This window comes from Cervus elaphus, chromosome 18 (assembly GCF_910594005.1).
Source record: "Cervus elaphus chromosome 18, mCerEla1.1, whole genome shotgun sequence".
NCBI lineage: Eukaryota > Metazoa > Chordata > Mammalia > Artiodactyla > Cervidae > Cervus > Cervus elaphus.
The window spans coordinates 94,405,447-94,426,212 of NC_057832.1; the positions used below are offsets into that span (position 1 = coordinate 94,405,447).

Consider the following 20,766-nt stretch of genomic DNA (forward strand, 5'->3'; position numbering starts at 1 on the left):
CCTACTCTGTTTTGAATGGTAATATGAATATATAGTGGGCTTCACTGGTGGCTCAGATGGAAAAGAATCTGCCTGCCATGCAGGATACCCAGATTTGATCCCTGGGTGGGAAGATCCTCTGGAGAAGGGAATGGCAACACACTCCAGTATTCTCTACTGAAATACTCCATGGACAGAGGAGCCTGGTGGCGGGCTACAGCCCACAGGGTAGCAAAGAATCAGACACGACTGAGTGACTAACACACACACAGATATGTACTGTATATTTTGTCAAACATTCAGTGGGTCTGCGGAAATACTCCAGAATCAAATATATTAATAGTTCTGTGGCAAAATATATTCATAACCACATTAAAGTAGCATAAAGAGCATAAACAGCCTCATATCAATGCAATCAGGTTTTACTTGCAAATGAGTTATGAAAAAACTTTCCATTTTAAAAAATTTTTGGAGTTTATAATTTAAGGAATTTACCCTAAGAAAATGATTTAAGCCTCCTTTTCTTATTGAAGAAGTTAAATGAAATGTTCTATCATAAAATGATAATGTTTATCTTTAAAAATAGCTAATATGTTCACTTGAAAAAGAAACCAACATATTTGAAGATTATGAGAAATCCCTAAGATACTTTTCAGCTAGTTATGTATAGAAGGAAGCTAATCCATTTCATGTGAGCACACAACAAAAATTGAGCATCTAATGTAAGCTGAAAGACCACTTGGAAAACTCATTAGCAGTGCATAGCAAGCTAAATTTGAGCTTTATAGTATATTCCAAATTTTTAAAATTTTGTTTTTCTATTTCATGTTTCTATACGTGCTTTGCATGTCCCCGTTCCCCTGCCGCTGTGTTTATAAAAAGCATGTGTTGCAATGTCCTTATTTTCAGCCTGGTCCCTTGTGCGACTCTTGAGCACTGCCATTCCATGTCATGTCATTTTAAGTCTTAGACCAGTCAGAACCTAGACTAGAGGAAAATGTCTTCCTCCTTGACAGTCAAAGTGGGAATAGAATACAGGAATTGAATTATTGATGGAGACTGGAGAAATTTATTTGTATGTTTCTATTTAGAAGTTATTAGCCACTTCCTAGTGAAGGAAATTATGAGAAAAATAGCGAATTAGAATATGCTTTCCTTAAATCCTAATTGCCTTAATACAACATTTGTTTTCTTATGGGCTGGCAGTGCTCAAAGAGTCACACAAGGGATTCAGGCTGAAAATAATGACATTTCAACACATGCTTTTAAAAACACAGAGGCAGGGAACGGGAACATGGCTGGCTTAAAACATTCAAAAAACTAAGATCATGGCATCCAGTCCCATCACTTCATGGCAAATAGATGGGGAAACAGTGGAAGCAGTGGCTGACTTTTATTTTTCTGGGTTCCAAAATCACTGCAGATGGTGACTGCAGCAATGAAATTAAAAGACGCTTACTCCTTGGAAGAAAAGCTATGACAAACCTAGACAGCATATTCAAAAGCGGAGACATTACTTTGCCAACAAAGGTCTGTCTAGTCAAGGCTATGGTTTTTCCAGTAGTTATGTATGGATGTGAGAGTTGGGCTATAAAGAAAGCTGAGCACCGAAGAATTGATGCTTTTGAACTGTGGTGTTGGAGAAGACTCTTGAGAGTCCCTTGGAAACATCAAGATCAAACCAGTCCATCCTAAAGGAAATCAGTCCTAAATATTCATTGGAAGGACTGATGCTGAAACTGAAGTTCCAATACTTTGGCTACCTAATGCTCACTGGAAAGACCCTGATGCTGGGAAAGATTGAAGTCAGGAGGAGAAAGGGACAACAGAGGATGAGATGGTTGGATGGCATCACTGACTCGATGGACATGAGTCTGAGCAGGCTCTGGGAGTTGGTGATGGACAGGGAATCCTGGCCTGCTGCAGTCCATAGGGTTGCAAAGAATCAGATGCAACTGAGCTACTGAACTGACTGAAGACACAGAGAAAAATCAGACACATTTTAATAATACGTATTCATGGGAGTGACCCAGGAAAACCCAAGTAACTCACCAAAACAGCTAAAACCCTCACATTGCATACCACTTTCACCAAAAGACAAAAGATGCTGCTGCAGGCTGTGGTTTGGGACTTCGTGGGGAGGACAGCATTTCACCAGTATATAGAAAAACAAATGTTTGGTAAATTGTTTGTTAGGCCATGCGGAGTAAGACACCAGAACTTTAAGAGACTTTGCTAGGTTCCTCCCTGTCTGAACACCTAGTTCGTATTATAGTTATGTATGGTGATAGCTTCCTTCAAAATTTCTTCCTGAGTCTTTAGGCCTTGTTTTCAGCTCAAAATAATCAGCATACCAGAGACTTAGTGGGATGGCATGTTTTACTCCTCTACAATTTGTGACTTCTATTTAAAATAAACCTCTTCATCCTCCTCTAAACCAACTCTTACCTTCTCATTTACTTTTGTCTCATAAAATTACTGTAATTGTACTTTAGGCTGTAATCCCACTGAGTACTGAGCTTCAAAGGAAATTCTGCCCTCAAATGCAAAATACTCATGGTATGTTCAATAATTTGCTGTTCTACCCTAGACCCCAGAACACGCTTGCACAGGTGGTTTCTTTAACTTCTATTTGTTGATATAACCATAGAAGCTGGAAGAAAAAGAAAAGGCTGATATTAGCCTACATTTGGGAATTTTCTTCTATGGAGCACTGTTGGGATTTTCTCCCTTAGAAGAAAAAAAAAACAAATATGAGATTAGCAACTACCTTCCAGTGATTGAGGTCTGATATATTAATAGATAACTGGGGAACTGGCAAGGGTTCAAGATCTAAAGTCCTCTTTCTGCAGTTAAAGAACACTAAATCCTACAAGATCTAAAGATTTTGGCTTCTTGAGAATAATGAAAGTGATCTTCAATTTATGGAAGAGTACCTTGTGAAAAAGGACACAGACTCTCCGGAATACCATCTTGCTTGTCAGAAGGCATTAGAAGAGCTAGTCCTGTGGGAAGGCTCATTTGAAAACCCTGCTGGAGCATCAGGTAAAGGAACTTAACATCTGAAGACAACCCAACAAGTCTTCCCCTTGTAGTATAGGTGCCCAAATCTGCTACGGGAAGAATCTGGTGACAAGACCAAGGTGGACCTGAGGGAGCAGCCTGGAGCAAGTGAGAGGCAGGCCCACAGCTGGGCTGACCGATGGTCAACCTCTTGTTGACCCACCTGTGCCCCACTTTGCAAATGTGGACCAGGCAGCCCTCAGGGAAGCCAGCTCAGACATGGAGGCCGACAGGTTGCTCACTCCTGGCCCCACCAGCATCACAGAATAATGTTAGTTGCCTTCGACGGTGAAAAAATAAAAAAATAAAAATACTACCTTTGAAGGTAAAAACTACCAAATTTAAGTATTTAGAAATGATAGGCAGCTATAAACAAAAAGAAAAGGTGAGGACAAATGAAAAGTAATTTTATTTTTGTTTAACCTTAAACTTACCAAACTGCTTCTTTCTTTGAACAGCAGTTATCTTCTGTTTGATACCCAGCTGCACTTATACTGAAAATTAGTGAAAACTACTTAACGATTCCACTTTGAAGTTATAAGCATACAACTAAGATGTTTTGAATATAAGCCTATCTGTATGTCAGATAAACAGTTCCTAAGAACTCTTAGTGTCTCCTCTTTTACAGAAATTCTCTCTCTATCCTGATATACTTTGGTTATCAAGAAAACTAAAGAGTAAGGGCCAGAAAACTAATTTCCTTAAATGAGACAAAAGGAAAAGTTTTTCCAACTACTACTATAAATAAAAATCTTTCTTTCAAATACCAAATCAATTTTCCCAAGTGTACAATGAATTCTAATTTGATGGTTTTTTCCTTACTACTTCACTTTAAACAGTGACCTATTAATTTGTTTCAACAACAATAATAATTATCTTTTCTGTTTTTCCAGAATAAAAAAATTAAATCATCTGTTGAAGACACTACTAAAAATACTTCACCTTTCGAATATGGCCCCTACAGTGAAGATCTATAGGAATTTTTCCAATTAAGTTTTGGAAAAATTTAATTGGAACCTGTTTTTTAAAAAAAACACAGGTTTTAAAACACAACCTTTAAAAAAAAAATTACCTTTGAAATAATTTGAATGAATGCTCTACAAATAAAAAACTGAATTCACAAATTACCATAATCATCAACTTTAACAAATCGCTTAAATGTGTTCTGTATCAGTTTTCTTGATGATGTCAATAATATGGAAACATTTTTTAACATATAACAGAATATTTAATTACATCAGTCTCCTATCAACAGATAAGTTAGTTAATGCTGTTTATATTGGCCATTTCCATTGGCTGGCTGGAGGCTCTTCCACTAAAGGCTCCCATGGTTTCCACTGGATCATTTTTCTTGCCAGACTAAGTTCGTTTTCGGCCTGTTAATAAAAGGTTTTTAAAAGATCATTTGATTATATTGTTTAGTAGGTATTTACCACAGCTAATAAGTGAAATATAACTATTAGAACTACTTTGTACATGTTAATACCTAATACGCTGTTTCATCATCAAATGTGGAACATACTTAAAATTACCTTCATCATGAGTAAGAAAGGATGGCTTTTGATTTTTCTATTTGACTAAAATTTGCTTTTAGAGTGTTCAAATTTTAGTTGGTGAGTAAAGGATCCATGACATACACATATAACTAAAACAAAACTAAAAATATTACTTTTACTAGCTGTCATACTCAATTTTCTGATGAATGTAAAAAAAAAAACAAAACTAGTCACAGTCTACCTAATTGGTTTCGTGATCCATAATCACTTTAGACCAACAATTTGTAAAGCAGAGATCTATGGAATATAATAACAGAATACAACAGGTGTATTTTTATTGATCAATTGAATCATTTTCCTTAGTCAGATTATGTTACATTTATTTTCCTTTCAAACGCAATTTATAACATATTTAATTAATAGATTTTAGCTATCTTTTTGCTTCACATTATTTTCTACAGCAAAAGATCTATGACAACTCTGGCCAACTAGAAGAACACTGCTGAACACTTCTCAGAACATCAGAGAAGGATTCAAACACAGAACGAGTGCTTAGTTTCTATGCCAGTGATGTAGAAGAGGCAAATACACTTAGTGGTAACAGTCTAAAATGTATACAAACAATGAGTTAAAGAATCAGTTCAGCTCAGTCACTCAGTAGTGTCCGAATCTTTGCGACCCCAGGGAGTGCAGCATGCCAGGCCTCCCTGTCCATCACCAACTCCCATGGTTTACTCAAACTCATGTCCATCAAGTCGGTGATGCCATCCAACCATCTCATCCTCTGTCGTCCCCTTCTCCTGTCTTCAATTTTTCCCTTTATCTTTTCCAGTGAGTCAGTTCTTCGCATCAGGTGGCCAAAGTATTGGAGTTTCAGCTTCAGCATCAGTCCTTCCAATGAATATTCAGGACTGATTTCCTTTAGAGTGGATGGCTGAATCCCCCTGGAGTCCAAGGAGTCTTCCCCAACACTACAGTTCAAAAGCATCAATTCTTCAGTGCTCAGCTTTCTTTATAGTCCAACTCTCACATCCATACAGGACTGGTGGAAAAATCATAGCTTTGACTAGACGGACCTTTGTCGGCAAGGTAATGTCTCTCTGTCTAGGTTTGTCATAGCTTTTCTTCCAAGAAGCAAGTGTCTTTTTAATTTCATGACTGCAGTCACCATCCGTGTGATTTAGGAGCCCCATCCCCTCCAAAAAATAAAAGTTTCTCACTGTTTCCATTGTTTCCCCTCTATTTGCCATGAAGTAATGGGACTGGATGCAATGATCTTTGTTTTTTGAATGTTGAGTTTTAAGCCAGCTTTTTCACTCTCCTCTTTCACGTTCAAGAGGCTCTTTAGTTCCTCTACACTTTCTGCCATAAGAGTGGTGTCATCTGCATATCTGAGGTTATTGATATTTCTCCTGGAAATCTGCACTCTAGCTTGCACTTCATCCAGCCCGACATTTCGCATGATGTACTCTGCATATAAGTTAAATAAGCAGGGTGACAACATACGGCCTTGACATACTCCTTTCCCGATTTGGAACCAGTCTGTTGTTCCATGTCCGGCTCTAACTGTTGCTTCTTGACCTGTATACAGATTTCTCAGGAGGCAGGTCAGGTGGTCTGGTATTCCCTTCTCTTGAATAATTTTCCAGTGTGTTGCCATCTACACAGTCAAAGGCTTTGGTGTATTCAATAAAGCAGATGTAGATGTTTTTCTGGAATTCTACTCTTTTGATGCTCCAACAGATGTTGACAATTTGATCTCTGGTTCCTCTGCCTTTTCTATATCCAGCTTGAACATCTGGAAGTTGATGGTTCACATACTGTTGAAGCCTGGCTTGGATAATTTTGAGCATTACTTAACTAGTGAGTGAAATGAGTGCAACTGCACAGTAGCTGAACATTCTCTGGCATTGCCCTTATTTGGGATTGGAATGATAACTGGCCTTTTCCAGTCCTGTGGCCACTGCTGAGTTTTCCAGATTTGCTGGCATATTGAGTGCAGCACTTTCACAGCATCATCTTTTAGGATTTGAAATAACTCAACTGGAATTCCATCACCTCCACTAGCTTTGTTCGTAGTGATGTTCCCTAAGGCCCACTTGACTTTGCATTCCAGGATGTCTGGCTGTAGGTGAGTGATCACACCATCATGATTATCTGGGTCGTGAAGATATTATTTGTACAGTTCTTCTGTGTATTCTTGCCACCTCTTCTTAATATCTTCTGCTTCTATCAGGTCCCTACCATTTCTGTCCTTTATTGAGCCCATCTTTGCATGAAATGTTCCCTTGGTATCTCTAATTTTCTTGAAGAGATCTCTAGTCTTTCCCATTCTATTGTTTTCCTCTATTTCTTTGCATTGATTGCTGAGGAAGGCTTTCTTATCTCCTTGCCATTCTCTGGAACTCTGCATTCAAATGGGTATATCTTTCTTTTTCTCCTTTGCCTTTCACTTCTTTTCACAGCTATTTGCAAGGCCTCCTCAGACAACCATTTTGCCTTTTTGCATTTCTTTTTCTTGGGGATGGTTTTGGTCACTGCCTCCTGTACAGTGTCAGAAACCTCCGTCCAGAGTTCTTCAGGCACTCTGCCTATCAGATCTAATCCCTTGAATCTATTTGTCACTTCCACTGTATAATCGTGAGGGATTTGATTTAGGTCATACCTGGTCTAGTGGTTTTCCCCACTTTCTTCAATTTAAGTCTGAATTTGGCAATAAGGAGTTCATGACCTGAGCCACAGTCAGCTCCTGGTCTTGTTTTTGCTGACTGTATAGAGCTTTTCCATCTTTGGCCGCAAAGAATATAATCAATCTGATCTCAGTGTTGACCATCTGGTGATGTTCATGTGTAGAGTTTTCTCCTGTGTTGTTGGAAGAGGGTGTTTGCTATGACCAGTGCGTTCTCTTGGCAAAACTCTGTTAACCTTTGCCCTGCTTCATTTTGTACTCCAAGGCCAAATTTGTCTGTTATTCCAGGTATCTCCTGAGTTCCTCCTTCTGCATTCTAGTCCCCTATGATGAAAGGACATCTTTTTTGGGTGTTAGTTCTAGAACGTCTTATAGGTCTTCATAGAACTCCAGAGTTATCTGGGACCAGAGGTATTTATTGCTGAAATTGGGGAAAATACTGATTAAAAATATCCCTAAGGATTGCTCTTTTTCTGAATGCCCTGTGGCCTGTTTCTCTTGAACACTCATCTTTCTCTATTTCCCCAAGTGACAGCAGGCTGGGGAGGGTTGTTGTTGTTTAATAGAGAAGATGTCTCCAATTCTTTTGCAACTCCGTGAGCTGTGGGCCACCACGCTCCTCTGTCCATGGGATTTTTCAGGCAAGAATATGGAGTGGGTTGCCATTTCCTTCTCCAGGGAACCTTCCCAAGCCAGAGATTGAACCTGTGTTTCCTACATTGGCAGGTGGTTTCTTTGCCACTGAACCACCTGGGAAGCCCAGGCTGGGGAGGATCCATATCCTTGAATATCACTGAGATCACAGGGCTCAACTCAGCTACATGTAGCTCCACTCCCTCCCTCTCCTCCAGCCTCCAACACACTATCCTTTCCTTATTTCTCTCATACTGGCCCTCTAGAAATGGGCTGTCCAATAAGGTAGCCACTTCCTACCTATGACTATTGAGAGAACACTAAAAATATAGCTAGTTCAAATTCAGATGTGCTGAGAGTATAAAATACACCTCAGATTTTAAACACTTAGTATTCAAAAAACTTTTTCAGTGTCTTACTTTCTATATCAATGATATGTTTCAATGATATTTTAGATCTCTTAGGTTAAATAAAACATTAAAATTAATTTGACCTTAATATTGCCCATGAAGATGTGAGAATTACACAGCTAACTTAAAAATACTTAGTGTACCCTAAGACTTTAATCGCATGATAAATTAATGTATCAATTAAACTAAAGTCAAGATCCAAGTGAAATCAGGTATAAAAGAGGAATAGGAGGAAAATAATAAGTTTGCGGCAAGTTCCCTCAATACTATATCTAGTACCATATTCCACCCAGCAAAGGAATAGAAAGGCCAAGAAAACAGGCCTTTGAGTGACTGAACAGTCTACATTTATAGAAAGCTATCTGAATGCTCCATTCCTCTTTTAGGAAAGACCTCCAACAATTCTTTTGAATTTGTGTATCATTGGTATATCATTGTATATCGTGTATATCACTGTACAATTGTATATGATTGTATATCATGGTAATATACTTTGATAAAAAGGAAGAAAAAATAAGAAATGGTTATACTTTTTAAAAATATTTTAAAAAATTAAATAAAACATAGTTGAATGTTTATTAGATTCTTATAAGAGGAAGACATTCTAGACCTATAATATTGAGAAGGAGGGGGGATTGTAGGGGAGGTGAGAAAGGAGAAGGCGATTTTACCAAATAAAAAATTTTTAAATCTCTACATATGGGAGAAAATATTCAACTGAAGTCAAAAGGCAAAGACAGATTAAAAAAAACAAAAAAAGCAGACAATATAGCAAAAATTAAAGGCTAATATTTCATTAAAAAAAAACAAAAAAACTTGGTACTTCCCTGGCCTTCCATTGATTGGGATTTCACGCTTCTACTGCACAGGGTACAGGTTTGATCCCTGTTTGGGGAATTAAGATACCCTCATGCCATGCAACATAGTCAAAAAAAAAAAAAGAAAAAAAAACTCAAAAAGAAAATATAAACACAGTAAAAACATTAAAGATATAATTTATAAAATATGAAATACAAAAAGAAGACATGCACTATAAAAATTTAACCTTCAATAGTCAAAATGATAATAAATATTTAACTGACATGTCAGAAGTATGTATTTTCTTATCTGACTAGTCTTAAATGTGATGAGTTGATATAAATTAAAAATTTTAGTTTTCCTTTCTTTCTGGAAAGTCAGTTTTATATCTCTATACATTGTGTCTTTGAACACTTGAAGCCAAATATCTGAATGTTCAATTTTTTCTTTACCTGAAGAATCACCTCTTCTATTTGGCCACCCTGCAGTCGCTCTTCTAGTTTTTTAACATCTGGTTCCTGTAATTTAAGGAGAAAAGAGAAAAACATATTTGAACAAAGCAGCACAAAAGGCAATTAATGTGACAGACATAATTAACTTTTCTTTCACTGTACCGTTTCTACTTTGTACCAAATATCTGGTGAAAAGCCATTTTGTCTCTCTACTATTTTATTGCTTTTCTGTCTTAATATTAAAAGGGTTAAACATTTAATGATATGCTTATCAAGGGTAAGAATATAATGCAGTTTTTCTGAAATACAGATTTTAAATAAAGCTTTATTCTCTGAGTATTTCCTATCCTTTAAACATTAGCATTAAAAATAAATGCTACCCTATGACTTAGAACTCTACGCCTAAAGATCAAACAGAAATGCATAGTACATTAACCAAATGACAGGTTCAAGAATGTTCAAAGTAGCACAAATTACAGCTCCAAACTAAAAACAATCCAAATGACCATAAATAAAAGAATAAATTATATTTGAATATAATACCATAGAGCAATGAGGATGAACAAACTAAAACTGTATGCAACACAGATAATTCTCTCAAACATAATATTAAGCAAAAGAAACCAAATACATATTGATGATCCCACTAATAAAAAGTTCAAAACCAGGCAAAATGAATTTGTGGTATTTGAGGTAAGAAGAGTAGCTATCTTTAGGAGGGTAATAACCTTGAGGGGAAAGAGAGGGTTTGGGCATTCTGGAATTGTTCTCTTTTTGATTTGGTGTTGATACATGGATTGCTTTGTGAAAATACATCAAGTTCTATACTTATGACTTCTGCACATTTCTTTCTGTATATTATTCAATAAAAGGTTTTGTAAAGAGAGATGTTAATATAGTAACTAGAACATTCAATAAAATATATTTATTTTCTAGTAGACTACACTTTTTGAGAGTCAGAAACCATGTCCAATATATACATGTGCAAATGTAAATAGGGTATTTTCTTGGCTTAATAAATAGAATGAAAAGAAGGAGGAAAAAAAAGTTATTTTCTATAGGAATTGACATCTGTCTCAGGGCGTCTGCTGACTGACCCAAGTCATCTGTATGCCATGTTCCTCCACTTTCATCAAAGTCTTCGCTCATACATCTTCTTAATGGGGAGTACTCTGACAATGTATACAGTGGTAGGCTGGAACAATGTCACACAAAATGCACATGAACTAGTCCCTGGAATCTGTGAATGTTACCTTATACGGCAAATACTTTGCAGATGTGAGTACAGATCTTGGAATGGGGAGATTATCCTAGATTATCTGAGTGGGCCCTAAATATGAATACAATCATATGTGTCCTTGTAAGACAGAGGCAGAGAAGAAAGTAATGTGGCCACAAAGGCAAAGACTGGAATGACTTAGTCATAAGCCAAGGAATACCAGAAGTCCACCGTTCCTTAAACAGGCAAGGAATGAATTCTATCCTAGAACCTCCTAAGGGAGTGCAGGCCTGCTGACACCTTGACTTGGGCCCTGATACTACTCATTTTAGACTTCTGGCTTCCAGAAATGCAAGACAATAAATTTCTGTTGTTTTAACTCACCAAGGTTGTTGTAATTTGTTATAGCAGTCATAGGAAACTAATACATACTGTAACATCCTTCATCACCTGAGTACCTCCTATACATCCTTCTTCCTTCTTTAATTTCCTTCACTTTATACTATATTCTAACATACTATGTAATGTACTTCTTTATTCACTTATTTATTTATTTGCCTCTCATCATTAGTGTATAATCTCCAAGGCAGGAATTTTTATGTTTTGTTCACTGCCATGTAGGCACTAGCTTCCATGCCCAGAACCATATGTGGTATATGACACATGCAGTAAGTGTGTCCTGGATACATACAAAATAGAAAAGGAAAAAGAAACCAGATGAATAGGTTTGAAAAAGACTGTTTAACTCAAAATGACTAAGCTATGAAGCCTAAACAGGGAAGCTGGTCATTATTATAAGACCCAGGAGGAAGAATATAAAGAAGGCAAGGAATATTCAACCTTATTTTCAACTCAGGAAAAACCTGTGTTGGAAAAACAATTCAAAATTTGTCTTACTTGAGTCAATAATGTGATTTTTATTTACTAACGGTGTAATGCCACCAAGCTTAATAAGGTACCATGGACTGAATGCTCCCTATATGCTTGCAACTGTGTTAAGCAACTGTACATATATCACCCATTCAGTGCTAACAAAAGATGAATTCAGATATTATTATACCCATTTTTTTTAATACCAATGTTATAGATGAAATTGAGACAGAAAATGGGCCATATGCCAACTCACCAAGTAAGTATTAGACCAGAGATGAAAATTCCGCAAAGGCCACAAACCAATGCTTTTCACCACTATACTATCTCCCTAGTATAATCTGGGGGGAACAATTTATTTTTATTTCCATTTTAAATTTAGCAAATATAAACTTTACAATCATTACAATAGTCAGTGAAGATTCTATGGCTCTATTGGGGGAGTGTAAAATCTGTGCTGATTTTCTCCAACAGGATTCAGCAATACAGATATTATTAATAAACAGTGCTTAATGTTCTTAAAAACTATTTGTAATAGGCACTTTGAATAAACAAACATTTCTAAGGAACTTATTAAATGTCAGGCACTAAGCTAGATTTTTTAGATAAAAAGAAAAATGCAATTTACAAGTAGTTTATAGACTACTGGAGACGTTATAAAAGGCTTCACAGAGGAAGCGACAGATCTTGAGAGGTGAATAAGAACTGCCTGGCAGAGAAAGTAAGGCTATTGGAGGAAGGAGGAACAGAAAAAACAAAGAAACCAAAAATAAAATCACATGGAATTCATATAACTGTCAACAGTCTGTGTTAGTGACGCATAGTGTACAAAACAGGAAATGACAAGGTAAGACTGAGAAGATAACTGACAGCCAGATCTTAGGGGGCCTCCAAACGACGATAAGGGCTTATCCTCCACACTGGCTCCCAAACCTGGCTGTACAGCAACGTCACGCAGATAAAGGTGGCTGGATGGTTAAACCAGCCAAGCATAATCTCTTAAACTCGCCTTTGAGAAAACACCAAAAGGAAACCATAGTAAACCAAAATGAAATACGATGGAACTATACACAGCCAGTTTAGTTATAAGATGACTGAAATAAGACAAGAGGTCAGAAAAGAATTTTAGAACTAAGTGAAAGCAGTAAAGGTGAACTGTTCTTTGCCCGACTCTGGCAAAAGGAAAGGAAACGTAAGGGTAAGTTCTCTCTTAAGTAAGAAAAAGCTAAATACATTTTGAGGTTAACTGAAAGATGATGATAAAATGGGAGACTAAGAGAAAAACAAAGAAATAATTAAAGGGGAAAAAGGTTATAGAGAAGAACAAAAGAGAAGACTCTACACATGGACATCACCAGTCAATAGCGAAATCAGACTGATTATATACTTTGCAGTCAAAGATGGAGAAACTTATACAGTCAGCAAAAACAAGACTGCAAGCTGACTGTGGCTCAGGTCATGAACTCCTTATTGCCAAATTCAGACTTAAATTGAAGAAAGTGGGGAAAACCACTAGACCAGGTATGACCTAAATCAAATCCCTCACGATTATACAGTGGAAGTGACAAATAGATTCAAGGGATTAGATCTGATAGGCAGAGTGCCTGAAGAACTCTGGACGGAGGTTTCTGACACTGTACAGGAGGCAGTGACCAAAACCATCCCCAAGAAAAAGAAATGCAAAAAGGCAAAATTGGTTGTCTGAGGAGGCCTTGCAAATAGCTGAGAAAAGAAGTGAAAGGCAAAGGAGAAAAAGAAAGATATACCCATTTGAATGCAGAGTTTCAGAGAATGGCAAGGAGATAAGAAAGCCTTCCTCAGCAATCAATGCAAAGAAATAGAGGAAAACAATAGAATGGGAAAGACTAGAGATCTCTTCAAGAAAATTAGAGATACCAAGGGAACATTTCATGCAAAGATGGGCTCAATAAAGGACAGAAATGGTAGGGACCTGATAGAAGCAGAAGATATTAAGAAGAGGTGGCAAGAATACACAGAAGAACTGTACAAATAATATCTTCACAACCCAGATAATCATGATGGTGTGATCACTCACCTACAGCCAGACATCCTGGAATGCAAAGTCAAGTGGGCCTTAGGGAACATCACTACGAACAAAGCTAGTGGAGGTGATGGAATTCCAGTTGAGTTATTTCAAATCCTAAAAGATGATGCTGTGAAAGTGCTGCACTCAATATGCCAGCAAATCTGGAAAACTCAGCAGTGGCCACAGGACTGGAAAAGGCCAGTTATCATTCCAATCCCAAATAAGGGCAATGCCAGAGAATGTCAGCTACTGTGCAGTTGCACTCATTTCACTCACTAGTTAAGTAATGCTCAAAATTATCCAAGCCAGGCTTCAACAATACATGAACCGTGAACTTCCAGATGCTCAAGCTGATGCTCAAGCTGGATATAGAAAAGGCAGAGGAACCAGAAATCAAATTGTCAACATCCATTGGATCATCAAAAAAGCAAGAGAGTTTCAGAAAAATATCTACTTCTGCTTTATTGACTATGCCAAGGCCTTTGACTATGTGGATCACAACAAACTGTGGAAAATTCTTCAAGAGAAGGGAATACCAGACCACCTGACCTGCCTCCTGAGAAACGTGTATGCAGGTCAAGAAGCAACAGTTAGAACTGGACAAGGAACAACAGACTGGTTCCAAATAGGAAAAGGAGTATGTCAAGGCTGTATATTGTCACCCTGCTTATTTAACTTATATGCAGAGTACATCATGAGAAAGCTGGGCTGGATGAAGCACAAGCTGGAATCAAGACTTCCAGGAGAAATAACAATAACCTCAGATATGACACCACCCTTATAGCAGAAAGCGAAGAAGAACTAGAGAGCCTCTCGATGAAAGTGAAAGAGAGTAAAAAAGTTGGCTTAAACGTCAACATTTAGAAAACTAAGATCATGGCATCTGGCCCCATCACTTCACGGCAAACAGATGAGGAACCAATGGAAAAAGTGACTGACTTTATTTTTTTTGGCTCCAAAATCACTGCAGATGATGACTGCAGCCATGAAATTAAAAGACGCTTGCTCCTTGGAAGAAAAGCTATGACCAACCTAAACAGCACATTAAAAAGCAGAGACATTACTTTGCCAACAAAGGTCCGTCTAGTCAAGGCTATGGTTTTTTCAGTTGTCATGTGAAAGTTGGACTATTAAGAAAGCTGAGGGCCAAGAATTGATGCTTTTGAACTGTGGTGTTGCAGAAGATTCTTGAGAGTCCCTTGGACTGCAAGGAGATCCAACCAATCCATTCTAAAGGAAATCAGTCCTGAATACTCATTGGAAGGACTGATGTTGAAGCTGAAACTCCAATATTTTGGGCACCTGATGCAAAGAACTGACTCACTGGAAAAGACCCTGATGCTGGGAAAGATTGAAGGCAGGAAGAGAAGGGGAGACAGAGGATGAAATGGTTGGAAGGCATCAGTGACTCAATGGACATGAGTTTCACTAAATTCCAGGAGTTGGTGATTGACAGGGAGGCCTGACGTGCTGCAGGCCATGGGGTCGCAAAGAATCAGACACGACTGAGTGACTGAACTGAACTGAAGGTTATGGAGAAGGAAAGGCAGAGAAAGAGTAGAATACACAGGTGAAGAAATTCACCTCATAAAAAAAACAAAAAAAGTGAAATTTCTTATTCAGAGATGAGAAAAAATAAATCAGCCCATTTTCCTTAGAGAGGAATTGAAAAGAAATGTTAATATCTCCCTTAGATACATAAAATCTGCAAATTACTTCCAGATCTGCCAAGATAAGAACAGAAGTTCCAAATCAAATTGCACTGTTTTGCCATATACCTGCAGAAAATATAAGAATTCCCTCTGGACTACTGAGGTTGGTGCTCTAATAATAAGAAAACTTTATTAGGGCCACTTACTACATGCATGTAAATTACTGTGGGGGTTTATAGACACTACTTTGGATAATAACAAAAGTCCATGAAATAACTGCTAGTGTGGAAATTTACCAAGAGTGCAATATAGTTTGGTATAAAATATACATTTGGTAGCAGCAGTCTATTGTGTGCCTGACTAGGGTCTATGATTCAGAAGCTGTAAAATGCTTCTATTAGTCTACCTGGGCTGTCATAACAAAATACCATACACAGACTGGATGGCTCAATCGAGAAAAATGTATTTTCTCACAATTCTGGAGACTGGAGTCCAAGGCCAAGGTACAACAGAGTCCGTTTCTGTTGGGAGCTTTCTTCCTGGCTTATAGACATTGACCTTCTTGTTGTGTCCTTACATGGCAAAGAATGCCAACTCTCTGGTGTCTCTTCTTATAAGGACACTGATCCTATTGGACCTGGTACCACTCTTATGCTCTCATTAATCTTAATTACTCTGCACTGGAGGTTGGGGCTTCAAAATATGAATCTGGGAGGACACATTCCGTCCATAACAATGCTCAATATAATTTCTGGCAGTTAAGAAACTAACTTGGTCCTCTTGTTTTTTTTGGTAATAAAGCACTTTTTAAATAGCTAGTCCTGACAGGTGTTAAATACAACATACATATTTTTTTTTCAGTTTTGCTTTCATTCTTCTCTACTCTAAAAGTAGAAAAATGAAATAAAGATTGATGTATCGATAGATAAGAGGTAAAAGATCAATAAAGGGCTGGACAGGTAACGGAGGTAAAAGAAAGTTATAATGTTAATGTAAGGAAGGGACTTGATCTTATTCTTTCAATCTTGTGTTTAGTAGTGCTTGTGATTTAAAAAGTATTCAGGTAGACAGGAGTCTGATGAATGAAAGGGAGAAACAATGGAAGAAGCACATGAAAGGAAGGAGAATAGAAATGAGAGAGGAAAGTGTGCAGACATCAAGTGAATTTGCTTTGTTAAATGTTACACTGCACACCAAAAATCCTAGAAAAACAAACCAAGTTAGCTACTTACCGCTTTAACCATACTCAGCTTCTCATTTGTAATCTGTTCCGTATACTTTCTATACGCTGCATTTTTAGGGATGTGTCCAAGAACATCAAGAATTTTTGTATACAATATTTTTAGCCTCTGAAAAGACAACATGCATATTTCCAGTTTAAAATATCGCCAAAGATTTTAAAGTTTCACAGATGATATAAAAAAAAAAAATTCACATCTGTTTTTAAAGAAAGCATTTAATTATTCCTTGCTGCAATTTCTTCTTGTTTATGCTTATCTACCCCCTTTTGTTGCTGCCGCTCAGTCATTCAGGTGTGTCCAACTCCTTGCAACCGTTTGGACTGTAGCCCACAGGCTGCTGTGTCCATGGGATTTTCCAAGTAAGAATACTGGGGTGGGTTGCCATTTACTCCTCCAGGGGATCTTCCCCACCCAGGGATCAAATCCTTGTCTCCAGCATTGGCAGGCAGATTCTTTATCAGAGCAGATCCGAATTCACAACAGTACATTAATAGTAAGTATAATAATAAACATACCAAGTAATGAAGAATTTCTCCTTATTATTTCTTTTTATTTGAGATTTGTTTTAGTTTAATTGTATAACACCATAGGTACAATACCTAATTTCATTATGTATTTATTATATATTATTCTTTTATTATATATTTATTATTTTATATTTATTATATAGAAATATTTTATATTTATATATTTATTATTATATTATATAATTATATATTATTCTATATTATCATTTATTATATATTATTCATTTATATATTATATAAATTTCATATATATTTACCATATATATTGTATATATATGGTATTGTATACCAACCTTGAGGGCCTCTAAGAATCATTTTTATTAAAAAGTACTCTGCATATTTAGACTTTATACTTGACTATGATGTTCCATAACAGAGGGTATTTTACTATACTAATGTAGAGCTTGTCGGATAACATATAATCTGAATTGTGTGTGTGAAGGGGGGTGGTTTAGCCTCATTTTTTAATTTAAGGGTATGACAATACAAGGTCTTGTAGGAGACTTAGGTTCTAAAATGGGGGTGTTAATAGGATACTGTGTAACTCAGAACAGTGCCTGGCCCACATTAAGTCTCAGTAAATAAGAGCATTATTATTCTGTTAGGGAAAGAGAGTCCATCAGCAGCTATCAGAGGTTTCCTAGAAAAGGCAGCATCTGAGACAGACTGGAGGGATGGCAGGACTGAGACACTTGAAGATGTTAGAAAAGGCAGTCTTACACACAGCATACATACAGAAGACTGAATGGCAGAAAATATAGGGAGCATTAAGTAATTAGTACATGGTTCTACTTCCCTACAACTGTGTTGTCCAATATAGCAGCCACTAACTAAATTTGGCCAATGAGCCCTTGAAATGTGACAATTCTGAACTAACAAGTGCTGTTAAGTGTAACTACACTAAATTTTGAACATTTAGCATAAAAAGAGACTATAAAATATTAATTTTTATATTGATTATATATTGAAATAGGCTTCTGTGGTGGCTTAGACACTAAAGACCTAGGTCCGATCCTGGGTGGGGAAGATCCCCTGGAGAAGGACATGGCTACCCACTCCAGTATTCTGGCCTGGAGAATCCCATGGACAGAGGAGCCTGACAAGCTACAGTCCCGGGCCTGGCAAAGAGTTGAACACGAGCAAATAACACACACACACACACACACACACACACACACACACATACTGAAATGGTAATACTTTGATATGTTGGTTAAAAATATATTAATCCTTTCTTTATTAAAAATAATTCCTAGAAAATTTTGAACTATTACTACAAACATAGTTTATATTTATGACTCGCATTATATTTTCATTGGACAGCATGAGGCTAGAGTTTAGCATATATAGGAAATGCTTAGGAGATAAGGTTAGAGAAAAAGCGTATGGGGTTGTATGTGGTTCTGCATGTCAAAGAAAGCATTTGGGCTTTATTCTGTGGGCAATTAAAAGATTTATGGAAATTCTGATTAGATGTGTGCCTCAGGAAAATTAATCTGGCAGTAGTGCGTTAAAGTAAAATGATAAAGGAGCAACAGAGAAGACCAGTAACAAAGTTGTTGCAATTCTCTAAACAAGAACAAGGGACTAAACTGTGGTAATGACAGCAGGAAAAGAAAACAAAGAGGAGAGAAATGGCATGATTTTGGAGGGAGGAAAAAGATCAAGGGAGGCTTTTTGGGTTTTTTTGTTTTGTTTTTTTATGGAAGCATGACAATATTAGCGGAAAGTCCCACTAGAAGAGAAAACTGATGACAAAAGGTTGTAACTCCTAAAAGTACTATCTTAGGTAATCGAAAGTGTATAGAATCTAAGGCACTTAAGGAAAGTGAGGCAGGGAAGAAAGGTGGAAAAACGGCGATTTAGATTCGGGAGAACATTCACAAAAGTACAAGTGGCAATACGAGAATGCCACGGAAAAAGTCAACAAGAAAAATGATTTGAGAAAGAGATCACGGCAACAAAAACAATAAAAAGTGGCACCAAATCAACGAAATTAGTACTAAATACCGTATTGTCTTAAGAGTTCACGCCGACTTGTAAGCCGGAGCCGGATAAATCCGTATTCCGTTAACCACTCAAAAAACAAGGTCGCGGGGCTCTAGGCTTCCTTGGAAACTCAGGAAGGAAGGAAAGAGGTACATACCTCATGTGGAGTTTCACAAACAGCCAATCCCACCAGGCCAGTGGTCTGTTCAAAAACCAAACAAGATTCATGCTGTTAACTACAATTCCGAGGGTCCCCACGCGAAGAAAAGCAAAATCATCACTGTCTTGACTAAAACTGGCCTAAAAACCAGCTACCGGTGTCTCAGAGCCTCTGGTTCGGAGTTTTTTGTTTTTTTTTTTTCCCTGCCTCTCCAATCAAGACCGCTAAACTGGTCACCCCTAGGAGCACAGCAGAATGAGTCCCCAAGAAGTATCGCTAGCCCGCACCAGTTCAGGCCACCACCCGCGGACTGACTCCATTCCCGCAGTCTAAGCTCCAGCAGTGACCTCCGCGCGTCTCACCTTCTTCAGCAAGCCCGCCATGACAGCGCCGAGAAGCCGGGACGCGCAGCCCTCTGGGAACCTCTCTCAGACTCGCTCAATCCACCGCCGAGGCCGCCGCTCCGTCACCTTGGAAACAGCTTGGCCCCGCCCGCTGAGGCTCTGCCGGGGGGCAAAGGCGCTGCACCGCCCACTCCTATGAGTAAAACTGATGCCTGAGCAAGGAGTGCACAAGTCTATCAAGCACAATCAGGGAAAGAGTTCTCTTAGATGGCTCTCGTCTCAGTGCCTGTACCTTTACAAAGATCTACTGAACACCCATTGTGTGTTAGTTTCTGGGACAGAATTTGTGCGACAAGATCTCACATCCCGGAATTCACAGAACAATGACCAAGACATGCGTTAATAAGTAATGGGGTAAGTGTTCCAAAAGAGGTTTGTGCCAAGTGCGGTGGTAGCAGGTAAGAGGAAATGACTAAAAATTGTGGGGCTACAGATGTTTAAAAGGGTATTTGCTTAAAAAGTCAATGAGAGAAGAGCACAAAAAATTGAGACTACATATAGCTTAAGCATCAATAATAAAACCGCCCACAGAATGGGAGAAGATATTTGCAACCACATATAATCACCAAAAGATAAGTGGTGCCTAGAATATATAAGGAATTTCCTTCAATCAGTAAGAAAAGAACTAATAACCAGAACAAGTCTTCCCGCTTCAGTTCTTGCTTGTCTCTTTGTAGTATATCAAATGAGTTTGTAAATATGTAAAGGGCCTGGCTCAATGCATGGAACATAGCAACACACAGGTGACTGTGTTATTTTATATTTTACTGTTATTATTCTCAACCCAGTAGCTAGAATAATCCTTTTAAATGTATTTTGCTCTTCTGTGATTTTTCACTCAAAGTGTAGAAACCAAAGTCCTTGCATCTGCCTACATTGTCCAGCAATGTTGCTCCCTCTGCCCCCTCCCCTCAGACCTAACCTCCTATTCCCCTCTCCCTAACCCTTTTCTTGGAAAACTCTTCCACCAGATGGGTACCTGGTTCATTCTCTCACCTCTTTCAAATATTTGCACACGGTTACCTTCCCAGTGTGTCCCGCCCTGGATTTAAAATTGCAAATCATCACAAAGACACTCTTTACCCTCTTCTCTGCTGTAGTTTTCTTTGTAGCCCTTGTCATCCTCTAGTATGCTGT

At 37.8% G+C, this 20,766-nt stretch overlaps 1 protein-coding gene across 4 annotated transcripts; it reads right to left on the minus strand.

The window, feature by feature from the left end:
* Nucleotides 1–3,428: 3,428 nt before the first annotated feature.
* NDUFA5 (NADH:ubiquinone oxidoreductase subunit A5) lies at nucleotides 3,429–19,694 on the minus strand. 4 transcript variants are annotated; one of them, XM_043873074.1, is made up of 5 exons: nucleotides 19,588–19,694; nucleotides 19,223–19,267; nucleotides 16,541–16,657; nucleotides 9,521–9,586; nucleotides 3,429–4,418 (listed from the first exon to the last, which is right to left on the minus strand). In XM_043873074.1, exons 1-5 carry the CDS (start codon nucleotides 19,606–19,608, stop codon nucleotides 4,317–4,319), a joined length of 351 nt encoding a protein of 116 aa, XP_043729009.1. In that variant the 5' UTR covers nucleotides 19,609–19,694; the 3' UTR covers nucleotides 3,429–4,316. The 4 variants fall into 4 exon arrangements, with proteins under 4 accessions (XP_043729009.1, XP_043729008.1, XP_043729011.1 ...); XM_043873073.1 differs by having other exon boundaries at nucleotides 19,513–19,605; XM_043873076.1 differs by lacking the exon at nucleotides 16,541–16,657 and having other exon boundaries at nucleotides 19,588–19,633.
* Between the last annotated feature and the right edge of the window lie 1,072 nt (nucleotides 19,695–20,766).